The 18175-nt window shown below is 34.0% G+C and overlaps 1 protein-coding gene across 9 annotated transcripts in view; it reads left to right on the top strand.

Moving 5' to 3' along the window:
- PCDH11X (protocadherin 11 X-linked) overlaps positions 1-18175 on the top strand; it is a 606781-nt gene that overhangs the window by 311703 nt on the left and 276903 nt on the right. Inside the window, exons 5-6 of one of the 9 annotated variants that reach the window (XM_081808555.1) lie at positions 11319-11390; positions 13863-14796. The exons of 6 other annotated variants lie outside the window; for them this stretch is intronic. In XM_081808555.1, coding sequence (XP_081664681.1) covers positions 11319-11345 — 27 coding nt within the window. In that variant the 3' untranslated portion in view covers positions 11346-11390; positions 13863-14796. Of the gene's footprint in view, positions 1-11318; positions 11391-13862; positions 14797-18175 lie in introns of those variants that run through there. 2 more of the 9 variants (XM_081808556.1, XM_081808557.1) reach the window with 2 other exon arrangements.

Genomic DNA, 18175 nt, shown 5'->3' with positions numbered 1-18175 from the left:
AGCCAAGAATACTTTATCCAAAAGGCTATCATTCAGAATAGGACAGATAAAGAGTTTCCAGAACAAATAAAAGGTAAAAGAATTCATGAACCCTAACACAGCCCTATAAGAAATGATAAAGTGGACTCTGTGACTGGAAAACAAAAAAACATAGAGTAAGAAAAACATGAGACACAAAAGCAAAAACAAAAATAAGTATATCTGTAAAAATCAGTCAAAAGAAGCACAAAATAAAAGGATATAAAAGATGATACCAAATATCTGAAATGTGGAAGGGAGAAGAGTAAAGAATGAATTCGAAATTAAGCAACCATCAGTTTGAGACTGCTATATGCAGATGTTATATACAAAGTGAATGGTAATGACAGATTAAAAAAACAGTAATAAATATGAAAAAAAAAAATGAAGAGTAAGGAACCCAAGTATGTTGCTAAAGAAAACCAGCAAACTATGAAAGAAAGAAAAGAACAGATCAGAGAAAATCTACAAAAGCAACCACGAAACAAATAACAAAATGGCAACAAATACATATCTACCAATGATGCTTTCAATGTAAATAGACTAAATGCTCCAATCAAAAGACATAGGGAGACAGGGTATATAAAAAAAACTAAAAAAACAAAACATGTATATGTTGCCTACGAGAGACTCATTTTGGACCTAAAGACACCTGCACATTGAAAGTGAGGGGATGGAGAAACATCTATCACGCAAGTGGTGTTTGAATGAGTAACATGAAAAAGAAGTGATTGTCAGGATGGGAGAGGCAGTACAAGATGCTGAAATAGGAGGACCCTAAGCTCAATTTGTCTCACCTTTACAACCAGATATTACTCACATCTGATTCGATAAACCTGAGAGCAAGTCCAAAGGCTTCACCCTGCTTGTGCTCTTTCTCACTTACTCTCTCTCTCTCTCAAATAAATAAATAAATAAAATCTTAAAAAATTTGTTTTGTGGCTTAATATGTGATCTATTCTGGAGCATGGTCCATGAGTATTTGAAAAGAATGTGCATTCTGCTATTTTAGGATGAAATGTTCTGAAAATATCTGTTAAATCCATTGAATCCAGTGTGTCATTGAAAGACACTGTTTGTTTATTTTATGTTTGAATGATCTCTCCATTGATGTGAGGTTTTAAAGTCCCCTACTATTATTGTATTACTTTTGATTATTTCCTTTATGTTTATTATTAGCTGTTTTATGTATTTGAGTACTCCTATGTTGGGTGCATATATATATTTACAATTGTTATATCTTCCTATTGGATTGTCCTCTTCATTATTATATAGTGTCCTTCTTTGTCTCTTTTTATGGACTTTGTTTTAAAGTATATTTTGTTTGATACAACTCTTGCTTTCCTGACTTTTTTTTCATGACCACTTGCAGAATGGTCTTTTCAAATACTCATGGACCATGCTCCAGAATAGATGACACATTAAGCCACAAAACAACTTAATTAATTAATTAATTAATTAATTTGAGAGAGAGAATAAGCAAGAAAGAGCACAAGCAGGGTGAAGGGCAGAGGGAGAAGCAGACTCCCCGGTGAGCAGGGAGCCCAATGCAGACCTGGATCCTGGGACTCTGTGATCATGACCTGAGCTGAAGGTAGACACTTAACTAACTGATCCACCCAGGTGCCCCAAAACAATTCTTAACAAATTAAAAAAGATCAACATCATACCTTACATCTTTTCTGATATAAGGCTATAAAATTAGAAACAAAGCAGTAGGAAAAATCTGGAAAGAGCGCAAATACGTGGAGGTTAAATAACATTCTACTAAACAAAGAATGGGTCAACCAAGAAATCAAAGAAGAAATTAAAAAAAAATACATGGAAACAAATGAGATTGAAAACAATGGTTCAAAATTTGGGGGATGAAGCAAAAGTGGTTCTAAAAGGGAAAATTATAGCAATACAGGCTTGCCTTACGAAGCAGGAAAAAGCTCAAATGAACAACATAAATTTACACCTAAAAGAGCTATAAAAAAAAAAAAACACCTCAAAACCAGCAGAAGTAAGGAACTAATAAAGATTAGAGCAGAGGGGCACCTGGGTGGCTCAGTCAGTTAAGCATCTGCCTTCAGCTCAAGTCATGATCTCAGCATCCTGGAACTGAGCCCTGCATCAGGCTCTCTGCTCAGCAGGTAACCTGCTTTTCCCTCTCCCTCTGACTGCTGCTCTGACTACTTGTGTTCTCTCTCTCTTTCTCTGTCAAATAAATAAAATCTTTAAAAAAATATTAGAGCAGAAATAAATGATATACAACCTAAAAAATCAATAGAAGAGATCAAGAAACCAGAAGCTGGTTCAATGAAAACATCAACAAAATCGATAAACCTCCAAGCAGACTCTTCAAAAAAAAAAAAAAAAAGGAGAGAGGGAAGACTCAAATAAACAAAGTCACCAATGAAAGAGGAGACATAACAAACAATACCACAGAAATACAAACAATTGTAATAGAACATTATAAAAAAACTATATGCAAACAAATTACACATCCTAAGAAAAAATGGATAAATTCCTAGAAATACATACTCTACTAAAACTGAAGCAGGAAAATATGGAAAATTTGAACATACCAGTTAGCAGCAAGGAAATTGAGTCAGTAATCAAAATCCCCCAACAAAGAAAAGTCCAGCTTCACAGGCGAATTGTACCAAACATTTAAAGAAAAGTGAATATATATTCTACTCAAACTATTCAAAACATTGAAAAAGAAAACTTCCAACTTCATTCTATTAGGCCAGTATCAGTATGAGGTCAGTATCACTTTGATACCAAAACCAGATTAAGAAAACACAAAAAAGGAGAAATACAGAGCAGTATTGCTGATGAAAAATTACAAAAGTTACAAAAATCCTCAATAAAGTACTAGCAAAAAAAATAGCAATACATTAAAAAAATCATTCACCACCATCAAGTGGGATTTATTTTGGGAGTGCAAGGGTGGTTCAATATAGGCAAATCAAATATGATGCATCAAATCAGTAAGACAAATGACAAGAACCATATGATCACCTCAGTAGATGCAGAAAAAGCATTTGACACAGTACAACATCAATTTGTGATAAAGACCCTCAACAAAGTAGGGTTAGAAGGAACATATCTCAACATAAGATAGGCCATATATGAAAAATTCACAGCTAACATGATACTCAATGGGGAAAAATAGCAGCTTTCCACTAAAGTTGGGAACAAGAGAACAATGTCCACTCTCACCATTTTTATTCAACATAATACTGGAAGTCCTAGCCAGAACAATGAGACAATGAAAAGAAATATAAACCATCCAAACTTGCAGGGAAAAAGTAAAACTTTTCTCTATTTGCAGATGATATGATACTATATATAGAAAACCCTAAAGAGACCACCAAAAGACTAATAGAACTGATAAATGAATTTAGTAGAGTTGAAAGATACAAAATCAATATGCAGAAATCTGTTGCATTTCTATACACTAATAATGAAGTAGCAGAAAGACAAATTAAGAAAACAATAACATTTATAATTGCACAAAAAACAATAATATACCTAGCAGTAAATTTAACCAAAAAGGTGAAAGGTCTGTACTCTGAAAACTATAAAACGTTGATGAAAGAAGTTGAAGACAACACAATGAAATGGAAAGACATTCAATGCTCATGGATTGGAAGAAGAAAAAAAAAATATTGTTAAATGTCCATACTACAAAAAGCAATCTACAGATTTAATACAATGCTTCTCAAAATACCATCAGCATTTGTCACAGAACTAAAACAACCCTAATATTTACATGGAACCACAAAAGACACTGAATAGCCAAAGCAATCTTGAAAAAGAAAAGCAAAGCTGGATGTATCACATTTCCAGACTTCAATTTATATTACACAGCTGTAGTAATCAAAATAGTATTATACTGGCACAAAATAGACACTTGGATCAATAGAACAAAACCCAGAACTGACCACACAATTATGTGATCAATTAATCTTCAACAAAGCAAGAAAGAATATTCAATGGGAAAAAGACTGTTTTCAATGAATGGTGTTGGGAAAACTGGTCAACTAAAAGCAAAAGAATGAAATTGGACCACTTTCTTACACCATACACAAAAATAAATTCAAAATGAATTAAAAACTTTAATGTGAATCCTAAAGCCATAAAAATCCTAGAAGAGAACACAGAAAATGACTTCCTTGACATTGGTCTTAGCAATTTCTTTACTAGATATGTCTCAAGTCAAAGGAAATAAAAGCAGAAATAAACTGTTGAGACTTCATCAAAATAAAAAACTGTGCAGTGAAGGAAACAACAAAATTAAAAGGCAACCTACTGAATGGGAGAAGATATTTGCAAATGACATATCTGAAAAGGGGTTAGTATCCAAAATATATAAAGAACTCATCGAACTCAACACCCCAAAAATGAATAATCCAATTAAAAATGGGTAAAAGATATATGAATAGATATTTTTCCAAAGAAGACATCCAGAAGATGGACAACAGACACATGCAAACATGCTGAACATCACTGATTATCAAGGAAATGCAAATCAAAACTATAATGAGATATTACCTCACACTTGTCAGAAGGGGTAACACACACACACACACACAAGAAATAATAAGTGTTGGCAAGGATGTGGAGAAAAAGGACCCTCTTGAACTGTTGGTGGGAAGGTAAACTGGTATATCCACTCTGGAAAATAGTAAAAAATTAAAAATAGAACTACCCTATGATCCAGTAATCACACTACTGGGTATTTACCAAATAACTACAAAACTACTAATTCAAAGGCATACATGCACCCCTATGTTTATGGCAGCATTTTTGACAATAGCCAAATTATGGAAGCAGCCCAAGTATCCATTAATAGATGAATGGATAAGGAAGATTTGGGATATATATATATATATATATATATACATATATAATGGGGTATTATTTATTCATAGGAAAGAATGAAATCTTGACATTTATAATGACATGGATCGATCTAGAGAGTATAATGCTAAACAAATCAGTCAGAGAAAGAAAAATACAATATTATTTCACTCATATGTGGAACTTAAAAAACAAATCAAATGAGCAAAGGGAAAAAAAAGAGAAAGAGTGAGACAAACCAAGGAAGAGATTCTTAACTATAGAGAACAAGCTGATAGTTACCAGGAGGAGGGTCGGAAGATGGGTGAAACAGGCGAAGGGGTTTAAGGAGTGCACTATTCGTGATGAGCACTGTGTGATGTACAGAACTGTTGAATGACTATATTGTACACCTGAAACTAATATACACTATATGTTAACTCCACTGAAATGAAATGAAATGAAATGAAATGAAATGAAATGAAATGAAATGAAATGAAATGACATGACATAACATAAATAAACCCATTTGGATGACTACTATCAAGAAAAAATAGAATATAATAATTTTTGTTACAGATGTGGAAAAATTGGAAAATTTGTGCACTTTGGTTGGGAATTTAAAATGATATAGACACTGTGGAGCATAATATGCTGGATCCTAAAAAAAAAAAAACTAATAATAAGGCGCGTCTGGGTGGCTTAGTCGGTTGGGTGTCTGACTGTTGATTTTGGCTCTGGTCATGATTTCAGGGTCCTGGGATTGAGCCCCAAGTCAGCCTCTGCACTCAGTGGGGAGTCCGCTTGAGGATTCTTTCCATCTCCCTTTGCCCCTACCCTCTAAAATAAATAAATAAGTCTTATAAAATAATAAAATAAAATCACCAAATGATCCAGCGATTCCACTTTTAGATATATACTCAAAAAGAATTGGGAGCAGGATTAACTCAAAGTGTTTATACATTCATGTTTATAGTAGCATTATCTACAATAGGTAAATCATGGAAATAACCCAAGTGTCCATTAGATAACTAGATCAGCAATATGTGATATGCAAATACAATAGAATATTATTCAGTCTTGAGAAGGGAGAAAATTCTGACATATGCTACAACATGGTTTTACCTTGAGAACATTATTCTATGTGAATTAGAACATTTACAAAAAGATAAATACTGTATCATTCAACTTTTATAAGTTAGCTAGAGTTGTCAAATTTATACAGACAGAAAGTAGAGTGGTAGTTGACAGGCATTGAGGAAAAGGGAAGAATATAGATTTACCATTTAATGGGTATAGAGTTGCAGATGTGTAAGATGAAAAGATACTGTTTTGCAAGATGAAAAGAGTCTGTATTGTGATGATGGTTGCATAACAATATGAATGTACTTATTACTATTAACTGTACAATTAAAACAGATAGTAAATTTCAGGCTGTGTGTATTTTACTGCAATTAAAAATATTTTATTAAAAAGTGCAAATTTTAAAAATGAGGAAAAAACATAGTAATTTCATTTAACTGGGAATGGAAATCAGGAAAAATTTCTGGTTGGTCATGGCATTGGAGCTGAAATTCAAAGATTAGAATGGTGAGAGTGGGGTTATGATCAATGATTTATTTATTAAAATCGAAAAAGGAAAAAAAAGCACAGGGCTTTGGGGTGCCTGGGTGACTCAGTCAGTTAAGTGGCTGCCTTTGGCTCAGGTCATGATCTCAGGGTCCTGGGATGAAGCCCTGCATCGGGCTCCCTGCTGAGTGGGGAGTCTGCTTCACACTCTCACACTGCTTGTACATGAATGTTTTTTTTCTCTCTCTCCCTCAAATAAAGAAATAAAATCTTTAAAAAAAGCACAGGGCTTTGTATTCAGCAGACCTTCAGTCAGCTGTAATAGTTATTATTTCCCAAGCTCATATGGGTAGTAGGTGGCAGAGTTGGAAACCAGATCTCCAGTTCTGCATAACAGTTTCTTTCTACATTTTTCTCTCTGTAAAGATAGTAAGCCTTGTTTAACAGAGTTGTCTCAATATCAAAAGAAAAAAATTTATATTGAACTAGATTACCTTGAGAACTTCCATCTGAGGGAATAAGTACATAAGAGACACAGATGGAAGATCAATAACCATTTTTGATTTTTAGGTACTAAAGGGTTATTTGAACCCCAAAATGCAAAATAACCTTTTGGAAATATCACACACACACACACAGACACCATGCACACACCACACACACACACGCACACACACACACACACACACACACACTTGACTGCTAGAGGCACAAAGCTTCAAAGGACAATATAAAAATAAGAGAAGTAGACATAGAATCTAAGATTTCTAACAAATTCAAACCTTTTATATCTAGACCATGTTTGGAAACACCCATAATTGACACTACAATTCAGTCATTTGGCATCTTACACAATGCCTAAGAAATTTGAGGGCCTACTTGTTTCTTTGGGGCTTCAGCACCCTCGATACAGTCAGCTAACCTTGTGCATACTAAGTCTCAGAGCAAATAATTTTGAAGGTTACTTTAAATATGAGACAAAGATTTATCAGAAAAGACTTCCCTCAGTTTCTCTTTCCTTCTTTCTAAATATTTCAAAATGAGAAGGTAATGGTTTAAGTCATGCTCAAATAGGAGATTCAGAGACTGCTTTTGAATTGCCAAAAAGAAAAAGAAAAAAAAAACTGGGATGGAGTCAGGGAGACCATAGAGTATCTCTAAATTCTGACCATCTAATTCCATCTATATGTGAATTTGAAAGAATTAATTCTGCATTTGCTCCTCTCCATTGAATTCAGTTTTACTTTCAGGGGACAGTTAACATACCCAGTGCCTAAAAACATGGGCTTTGTAAACATGCATACCCAAGTTTGAATCTTATTTCAGTTCTTACTAATTATAGAAAAGTGGACAAACTAGTTAATTTCTCTAAGTTTTGGTTTTCTCATCAGTAAAATGGAGATGATACTGTACCTGCTGCTTAGGGCTGTTGGAAGGATTAAATTCAATAATGTATGTCAAACAATTGGGCCAGTATCAGGACATTAGCAAAGCTTTAAAACAGCACCTACTATTATTCCTTGAATCTTTTTTTTTTTTTTGACATGTAATAAGGGACATTATCTGAACAGTTTGCCCTCTTTAACTCTGAGGACTGGCAATAACCCCCCCTTTTTTTTTTTCTCACTGAAAAATGGTGAGGGTGCCTGGGTGGCTCAGTCAGTTAAGCATCTGACTCTTGATATCAACTCAGGTCTTGAACTCAGGCTGTGAGTTCAAGCCCTGTGTTGGGCTCCACACTGGGCATAGAACCTATTTAAAAAACAAAAAACAGGGGCACCTGGGTGGCTCAGCCAGTTAAGCATCCAACTTTTGATTTTGGCTCAGGTCATGATCTCAGGGTTGTGACATGGAGCTCCCCTTTGGGCTCTGCACTCAGATGGGGAGTCTGCTTGAGATGCTCTCTCTCCTTCTCCTTCTGCTCCTACCTGCCCCATGGTTGCACTCTCTAAAATAAATAAATAAATATGTTAAAGAAATGGTGATTAACTCCTTCACTATGTGAGACCTTATCAATCCTTGCAGACATCTCAATATTAATAAAATATTTAGGTATGTATTATATAGGTTAAGGGATGCATCAATATTCAAAGACCACTTTTAAAAAATATTTAAGTATAAATGACATATAGTGTTATATTAGTTTTAGTTGTACAAACATACTGATTCAATCATTTCATACACTACTCAGTGCTCATCATAAGTGTAGTCACCATCTGTCACCATACAATGTTATTACAATATTATTGACTATATTCTCCATGCTGTACTTTTTATCTCAGTGACTTATTCTTTCTTCCAACAAACCTATACCTTGGATGGGGAGAAAAGAGTCACTTAAAAATCTCAAATCTGAGGCATTCTTCAGCTCAAGTCATGATTTCAGGGTCCTGAAATCATGGATCGAGCCCCATGTTGGGTTCCCCACTCAGTAGGAAGTCTGCTTGTCCCTCCGCCCCTCCCCCACTCCTGCTCAATTTCTCTCTCTCTCAAATAAATGAATAAAATCTTTTTAAAAATCACAAATCTGCTTTAAATAAATGCTAAATTGTGTATTGCAGACTTAATTACTATATGAATTAAAGACTGGTGGAACTGATGTGTGCTATAGTACCCAGTAAACTATTAAAGTATCAGAATTATTTTAAAAAGATGTGATTTGAGCTGTGCCTTCAGAGATGAGTACGATTTGGATGGAAGAAAAAGAATAGGGAAAATATTTTACTATGTTGTAAAGTGGAGGAATTGTTAATATTGTGAGCAAAGTCAAAGTAGGGGCAACAAAAATGACACTTGTGGGCATGAGGGTAGCAATTAAATTATAAGGACAGCATGAAGTAGCCATCAGGTCTTCCCTCACTTGCCAAGATCTCATTTTTCTTCTCAGAAAATTCCCAAAGTTGACTGAGTGGTGAGATTGCTTGGCACAGAAGATTTTAAATTTGTTTTTGTTCCTGCTAAGTGATTCTGAAATATAAATACTAATGCCTAGAGATTTGTGCTTTCAGCTCACTGTGTGATTACATAAGGAAGCCATTAATAATCAGAATGCATCAACAGCCTAGAGAGGAGGAAAACTCTGTACTTTAAACTTTCATGTCAGGACCTGAAATAAATTGCTAGCTAATATTAGAGGAGTGGCAGAGTTGACATGAGTTTTTTCTGGGTATAATTATATCATAACTTTTCTAATTTTATTAAGTTGTTAGCCATTCAGTCCATTGCCTAAAATAAAATTTTAATATTTATTCTGGATAAATTGAAAGAGAAAAAGAAGGAAGACTGTAAGTAAGCTTATTTATTTCTTAGAGCATGACCTCAGTTACTATGTAACCTAGCCCCGATACAGTCAGTGACTGAAATTATATGTTTTAGGTTTACAATCACACTTTATTGAAAAATAGGTTTCTGGGGCGCCTGGGTGGCTCAGTCATTAAGCGTCTGCCTTCGGCTCAGGTCATGATCCCAGGGTCCTGGGATCGAGTCCCACATCGGGCTCCCTGCTCCGCGGGAAGCCTGCTTCTCCCTATCCCACTCCCCCTGCTTGTGTTCCTGCTCTCACTATGTCTCTCTCTGTCAAATAAATAAATAAAATCTTTAAAAAAAAAAAAAAAGAAAAAGAAAAATAGGTTTCTGGCCACCCTAAGAAAGGACTTCTAAAAAAACAAATGCCTAATTAGATACAACATATAATACCTTATAAAATGCATTAAAACAACTTCCAAGTTGGGTGACTCAGTTGGTTAAGCAACCAACTCTTGGTTTCAGCTCAGGTCCTGATCTCAAAGTCATGAGATCAAGCCTGGCATGGGGCTCTGCACTCAGCACAGTATCTTACTTGAGATTCTTTCTCCCTCTGCCTCTTCCACCTCTCTGTCTCTCAAATAAATAAAGAAGTCTTTAAGAAAAAAACAAATTTCAAATTTAAAAATCCAGAAATGTTGATGACTTTATTTTTTTGAACTAATGTACTATGGAGTACACTGGGTAATGAAAGTCAATGTAGGACAATCACTAGAGATTTGGATAATCTTGAAATGAGATAATATCCCATCTTTGTGTAGCAAAAATCCCGGTCATATCCTGAAATATAGTTATGCTAAAAATATTTTTAAAAAACACTTTTAAGTATAAGGAAAATTGTTTTAGAAGATTATCCATGTGCAGAAAACATAAGCTCTTTTTTGCTTGTAATTTATATACCAGATAAAGTAAAAACAACCTTAAGACTATTTGAATATGTATACTTACAGTGGCCTCTGAAACTCAAGTTGTTCTCTCATTGTCTTTTTTTTTTATTTTAAAGATTTTTTTTTTTTTTTTATTTGAGAGAGAGAGCACATGAGAGGGGAGAGGGTCAGAGGGAGAAGCAGACTCCCTGCCGAGCAGGGAGCCCGATGCGGGACTCGATCCACGGACTCCGGGATCATGACCTGAGCCGAAGGCAGTCGCTTAACCAACTGAGCCACCCAGGCGCCCTCTCTCATTGTCTTATTATTGTTTTGTATATCTCAATTTTGTCCTAAAGAATTTCTATCTATGCATATGAACATATATATCTCTCCTGTTGTAATGCAAATGAATTTCTCTGCCCCCAAATCCTCTTGATTTGAAAAATATGGATGTTGCTAGAGCAACCAATTGAGTTGCTGTCCAGGGAACTTATTCCTTTGCTTTTCAGTAATGAAGAGACAACAGGAAGTTGCTTACAACTTACCTGAGATGTTTACTAATGTTCTGCCTCTGTCAGCAAATATTCCAGAGAAGCCATACACTGCAGGGACAGTCCAATGTGATTCTTTTTTGCTATTTTTACCATAAGAGAATATGGCTGTGTAGAAAGGCCATGAAATGCATTACTCTTTCAGAGATTTATTTTCAATCTCTCACAACTATAGGATATAGTCTGGAGGTTCAGAAGGTAGCAACAAGGAATAACAGTAAAATCACTGCAATTCTTCATGACATCTGTAAGTATGAAAACTAAAGATAGCTTTTTTAGCAGTTTTCAATAAATATTTCACTTCTAGTAGAGAATTTGTCTATGTATCACAGACAGCTTCATCCCAAGGAGAAATAGAAAGAAGATTCTAATTGTCTTCATTAAGTCTGTCCTAATAAAAAATTGCACTTTATTTTTTTCCAAAATGTACCCATTTTAAGGTACCAGAAGAGAATTAGAAATAAGATCTTTTCATTGATTACTAACTGAAAAGTAAACTACTGGGGGAAATCTTCAGTCATTTAAAAAATTATAATTATTTTATGTAATATTTGCTTATCTATAGCTGAAGATCTAAGGAATAATTGCCAGATTATTTAAAAGAAAGGCATCTCTGAAAATTTCTGTTATTTTTAAAAATCATTTTAGCAATTTAAAATGTCAGTAGGAGGCTAAGTGGGTCAATTGAAGAAATTCCATTCTGGTAGAGGAAAATGAAGTGCTAGGGCCTTTCATATGTTTTTATTTATCTTTTGCAGCTGTGTTGATATAATGATATACTGATGCAGTTCAATATGTGATTTATGTTCTTCCTTCATTAACAGTGAGTTGAATGAGAATCTTACAAATATAAAAATAATCATCTGGTATGTGAATGTTTATGTGAAATAAATGATAACTAGGCATATATCAATTTTTAGTTCTTATTGACACAGACTAGCAAGATAACTTCTCCATAAGGTTGGCATTTGACCATGGTAAGTCACAATTCATAATGCTGTATTATTGTGCAAAACCTCTTGGGGGGAACATGGACAATCTCCTAAGCTCATTGTTAGGGAAGGAAATGGATATCCATATCCAGGAGGCAGAGAACTCCCATCAAAATCAGCAGAAGAAGACCCACTTCAAGACATTGTTATTAAATTGGTAAATATAGTGATGAAGAAAAAAAAAATTAAAGCAGCAAGACAAAAGAAGACAGTAACTTACAAGGGAAACTCCATAAGGTTGTTGATTTTTAAGCAGAAACTGTGCAGGCCAGAAGAAAGTGGTATGATATATTCAAAGTGCTGAAAGGGAAAAATCTGCTGCCAAGAATACTCTATCCAGCAAGGCTATCATTCATAATAGAAGAAGAAATAAACAGTTTCTAAGACAAACAAAATTAAAGGAGTTCATGACCACCAAACCAGTGCTACAAGAAAGGGGACTTCTTGAGTGGAAAGGAAGGAGCATAAGTGAGATTATTAAAAGTGAAAAACACATAATAGTAAAAATAAGTATTTCTGTAAAAATCAGTCAAGGGATTCACAAAATAAAAGGACATAAAATATGACACCACATACTTAAAACGTGGAGGGTGGAAAAGATTAAAGAATGGGTTCAAACTTAAGTGACCATCAACTTAATATAGACTACTATATGCAGAAGATGTTATATACCAACCTAATGGTAATCACAAATCAAAAACTAGTAATAGATATGTAAAGAATAAAGGGAAAGGAATCCAATTATATCATGAAAGAAAGCCAGCAAATCATGAAAGAGAGCAAGAGGAGAAAGGATCAGAGAAAACCTACAAAAACAATCACAAAACAAGTAACAAAATGGCAATAAAAACATATCTATTAAAAATTACATTGAATATAAATGGACTAAACACTCTCATCAAAAGACTACACTTATCATGATGAGCACTGAGTAATATATAGAATTGTTGAATCCTATATTGTACATCCAAAACTGTATATTAAAAATCCTGGAATTAAAATAAAAAAAATTCAATTTAAAAAAGAATTAGTGCATTAAAAGACAATAAAGAATTTCTTCTGCCATGTGTTGTTTTAATTGTAAATGACAAAATTTCCTTATAAATTATGTATCTTCAAAATGTATTTTAATTCATTAGGGAAAAAGCTTCAGAAGTATGATTTTTTTTATTGAAAGTCCACATGAATACAATTAGAACAAAAAAGAAATAGAAGAACAGAATGTCTTCCATTCTTTTTGTATACCCATATTACATTCCATGAATCCAGTAGCTTCCTTATATAGATGATTCTTGGTTGTATTCTTCAGTTTTCAAAGAAACTCTGAGACTTCCTCAAGCTTTGCATGGTTTGTGTTGGTTTGAATTCCAGCTGAGGTCTAAGTTATGATTGCAGTCATAATGTAATTCTAACCAATTATGTTAAGGGGTTTTGACAAAATAAAGCTGCTTTACCTTAATACTAATCTTTTCTAATAAATATAGTATAGTGTAAGTGATAATATGAAGCAGAATATAAACTCAAAAGTATTTTTTCCTTGCAAAAAAGGAATTTTGCTTTTGTAGCTGGTGTGACCCCTCAAAATTTTCTGCAGAAGGACATGGTTATTTTATTATCATTATTGTAGGAAATGACAACATTGTTTTGCAACTCTAGACCTTAGATAAATCCAGCAGGGAAACCTTTCACCATTCAAAGTGGTATTTCTATTCCTTTTTCTGTAACAGGGAGAAAAAAGTTAACCAATTTGGAAGCCTATGTATGGGATCATGTTGAGAGAAATCAGCCTTCAACTTGCTTGAACTACATCTCAAAATCAAATGATTATTGATCAAACAATATCTTGCAATGCATCCCAGAATTGGATGTTATCCCTCATGTACAGTTATGTGCAAGATTTTGTTTTTCTTCATCAAAAAACTTATCAACTCAGGATTGAATTTTTTTTAAGAAATACAGACAGTATTGGCTTAGATGACCTAACCAAATTCCACTGCATTACCATATACTGATATTTCCATGAAAAGTAGCCCTTGTGTTACTTCCCTAACCAGTTCCTCTCATGACTCATTAACATATTTTCCAGTTCCTAAGATTTCATCTGACTGCACTGATATCCCACTAAAATGATGGAAGAATGGGTTAGTGATAGGGAAGGCATATACTAGATACAGAAGAAAAAATATTTTTTTTAAAAAAGGCTAAAAGTAATTTCCTAAGGAATTTAAAAAATTGAGCAACAAAGAAGAGAAACCTGAAACATATTGGCAGGATGATGTTGGTGATACTGGCCATTCATACTATGTTGCTGTATGTAAAGGTCTAGAAAAACATTTTTTTATTTATAATGGAAATATCATAGCTAAGATAAATTATTTTATTTGTTTAATGTGTTGGTACTGCTTAATAGGCCCATAAAGAGATCAATTTCCATAAAATAGTTTTATTAGAAATTGTCTATAATTTCCAAATGAAATACTGATTAGCTTAATACTCACTGAGATATCAATGAAAGAGTCTATGTGTTTTTATTTTCTCTACTGAAAACAATTTGGGCTGGTTGAACTTTTTTTCCCAAATAAATGTCAATTTTAAATCCAAAGTAGAGACTGTGGGATTCATTTCCATACAAGTTAAAAAAAAGCGGGGGTGAGGGGTGGCGCCTAGATGGTTCAGTCTGTTAAGTGTCTGCCTTTGGCTCAGGTCATAATCTTGGGGTCCTGGGATCAAGACCCACATTGGGCTCCCTGCTCAGTGGGGAGTCTGATAGTCCCTCTCCCTCTGCCCCTCACCCCTGCTCATGCTCTCTCTCTCACTCTGCTCTCTCTCTCTCAATTAAATAAATAAAATCTTAAAAACAAAAGACTCACCATGATATATCTATGAGATTGGAATCCGTGTGTAAGGACACTCTAATTTCATTTTTAACTGATTCAAAAATTCCGAATTTTATATGCAGAGATCAGCCAGTACTCCACTGCTTCATTTCACTTCTATCAGTAGTGAATTGGTTAACTTTCACAAAGAGTGTACTTACCTCTCAATCTTAACATTGGGAATAAATTCATTCAAGATGATTTTGGGAACCTATAGGTTAGAGTTCTTTTATAGGCAATCATACTTTAGCAGATTTTTAATGGAATTAAAATATAAAGAATAATATAATATAATAATAATATAACATGTTTAAATCACTCACTGTATTTTACTACCTTTTTTAAAGATTTTTTTCAAATTCCAGTTAGTTAACATAGAGTATAATATTAGTTCTGGGTATACAATTTAGTGACTCAACACTTCCATACAACACCCAGTGCTCATCACAAGTGCATTCCTTAATCCTCATCACCTATTTAACCCATCCCCCCACCCACCTCCTCTCTGATAACCATCAGTTTCTTCTCTATAGTTAAGTCTGTTTTTTGTTTGATTCTCTCACTTTTTTCCTCTTTACTCATTTGCTTTGTTCCTTAAATTTCACATATGAGTGAAATTATATGGTATTTGTCTTTCTCTGACTGGTTTATTTCACTTAACATAATATTCTCTAGTTCCATCCATGTCATTGCAAATGGCAAGATTTCATTCTTTTTGATGGCTAATATTCCATGGTGTGTGTGTATATGTATATGTGTGTGTGTATATATAATATACACACATATATACATATATCATGGCTGAGTAATATCCCATTGTAAATATATACCACATCTTCCTTATCCATTCATTAGTCAATGGACACTTGGACTATTTCCAAAATTTGGCTAATGTACACAATGCTGCTATAAACATCAAGGTGCATATATCCTTTGAATTAATATTTATGTAACCTTTGGATAAATACTTAGTAGTGCACTTGATGGATCATAGGGTAGCTCTATTTTTAACTTTTTGAAGAACTTCCATACTGTGTTCCAGAGTGGCTGCAAACAGTTTATATTACCAACAACATTGCAAGAGTGTTCCCCTTTCTCCACATCCTCACTAACACTTATTGTTTCTTGTGTTGTTGATTTTAACCATTCTGACAGGTGTGAGGGGATATCTAATTGTACTTTTGATTTGCATTTCCTTAATTATGAATGATATTGAGCATCTTTTCATGTGTCTGTTGGCCATCTATATATCTTCTATGAAAAAAATGTCTATTCATATCTTCTGCCCATTTATGATTGCATTATTGGGTTTTTTTGGGGGGTGTTTACTTGAATCAGTTTTTTTTTAAATATATTGCAATTACTAACCTTTTATTGCATTTGTTGTTTGCAAATTTCTTCTCCCATTCCATAGGTTGTCTTTTAGTTTTGCTGATTGTTTCCTTCACTGTGCAGATTTTTATTTTGATGAATCTCAATAGTTTATTTTTGCTTGCCTCTGGAGACATATCTAGTAAGAAGTTGTAACAGCCAATGTCAAAGAGGTTACTGCCTATGTTCTCTTCTTGGATTTTTATGGTTTCAGGTCTCACACTTAGGTCTTTAAGACACTTTGAATTTATTTTTGTGTATGGAGTAAGAAAGTGATCCAGTTCCATTATTTCCCATGTTTCTGTCCAGCTTTTCCAGCACCATTTGTTAAAGAGACAGCCTTTTTCCCATTGGATATTCTTTTCTGCTTTGTTGAGGATTGGCTGACCATATAGTTGTGGGTTCATTTCTGGATTTTGTATTCCTATTCATTGATCTATATGTCTATTTTTGTGCAAGTATCATGCTATTTTGATTATTACAATGTGTTAATATAACATGAAGTCTGGAATTATGATGCCTCCAAGTTTCCTTTTCTTTTTCAAGTTTGCTTTAGTATTCAGGATGGCTCCCTGTAAATTTTAAGATTGTTTATTTTAATTCTGTGACAAAAGTTGTTGGTATTTTGATAGGAATAACATTACATATTTAGACTGCATTATGAAGTATAGATATTTTACAATATTTTTTTCTTTCCATCCATGAGCCTGACAAGTCTTTCCATTTCCTTCTGTCATCTTCAATTTCCATCATCAGTGTTTTATAGTTTGGAGAGTACAGGTCTTGCACCTCTTTGGTTAGGTTTACTCCCAGGTATCTTATTGTTTTGGTTGCAATTGTAAATGGGATTGACTCCTTATTATGTTTTTTCTGCTGCTTCAATATTGATATATAAAAATGCAACAGATTTCTGTACATTGATTTTGTGCCTGCAACTTTACTGAATTTGTATAACAGTTTTAGAAGTTTTTTGATGGAGTCTTTTGGGTCTTCTATATGGAGTATCATGTCGAATGCAATAAGGAAAATTTGACTTCTTCTTTAGTGATTTTGATACTATTTATTTATTTATTTATTTATTTAGTGTTGTTTGACTGCTGTGGCTAACACTTCCAGTACTATATTAAATAACAGTGATGAGAGAGAACATCCGTATCTTTTACCTGACCATAGAGGAAAAGCTCTCAATTTTTTTCCCATTTAGATGATATTAGCTGTGGTTTTTCATATATGGCTTTTATAATGTTGAGGTAAATTTCCTCCATCCCTACTTTCTTGAGGACTTTTATCATGAATGGATGTTGTACTTTGTCAAATGCCTTTTCTGCATCTATTGAAATGATCATATGGTTCTTATCCTTTCTTTTATTAATGGGGTTTTCCATGTTGATTGATTTATATTGAACCACCCTTGCATCCCAGGAATAAATCCCACTGATCATGGTGAATGATTTTTTAAAAGATTTTATTTATTCATTTGAGAAAGAGAGAGAGCACACAAGTGGGGGAAGAGGAAGAGGAAGAGAGAATCTCAAACAGACTCCCCACTGAGCAAAGAACCTGATGTGGGGCTTAATCCCAGGACTCTGAGATCATGACCCAAGCCAAATTCAGACCATTAACTGACTGAGACACCAAGATAGCCCTGGTGAATGATTTTTTTAAATGTATTGTTGAGTTTGGTTTGCTAGAACTTTAATGAGAATTTTTGCATCTATGTTCATCAGGGATATTGGCAGGTAGTTATGGCTTTTAATGGAGTCTTTAGCTGGTTTTTGGTGTCAGGCCTGGCA

Source organism: Leptonychotes weddellii, chromosome X (genome assembly GCF_054177405.1).
Source record: "Leptonychotes weddellii isolate Sample4059 chromosome X, ASM5417740v2, whole genome shotgun sequence".
NCBI classification, from domain to species: Eukaryota; Metazoa; Chordata; class Mammalia; order Carnivora; family Phocidae; genus Leptonychotes; species Leptonychotes weddellii.
Note: the sequence above shows the minus strand (reverse complement) of the source record. Positions and strands in the feature narration are given on the sequence as shown.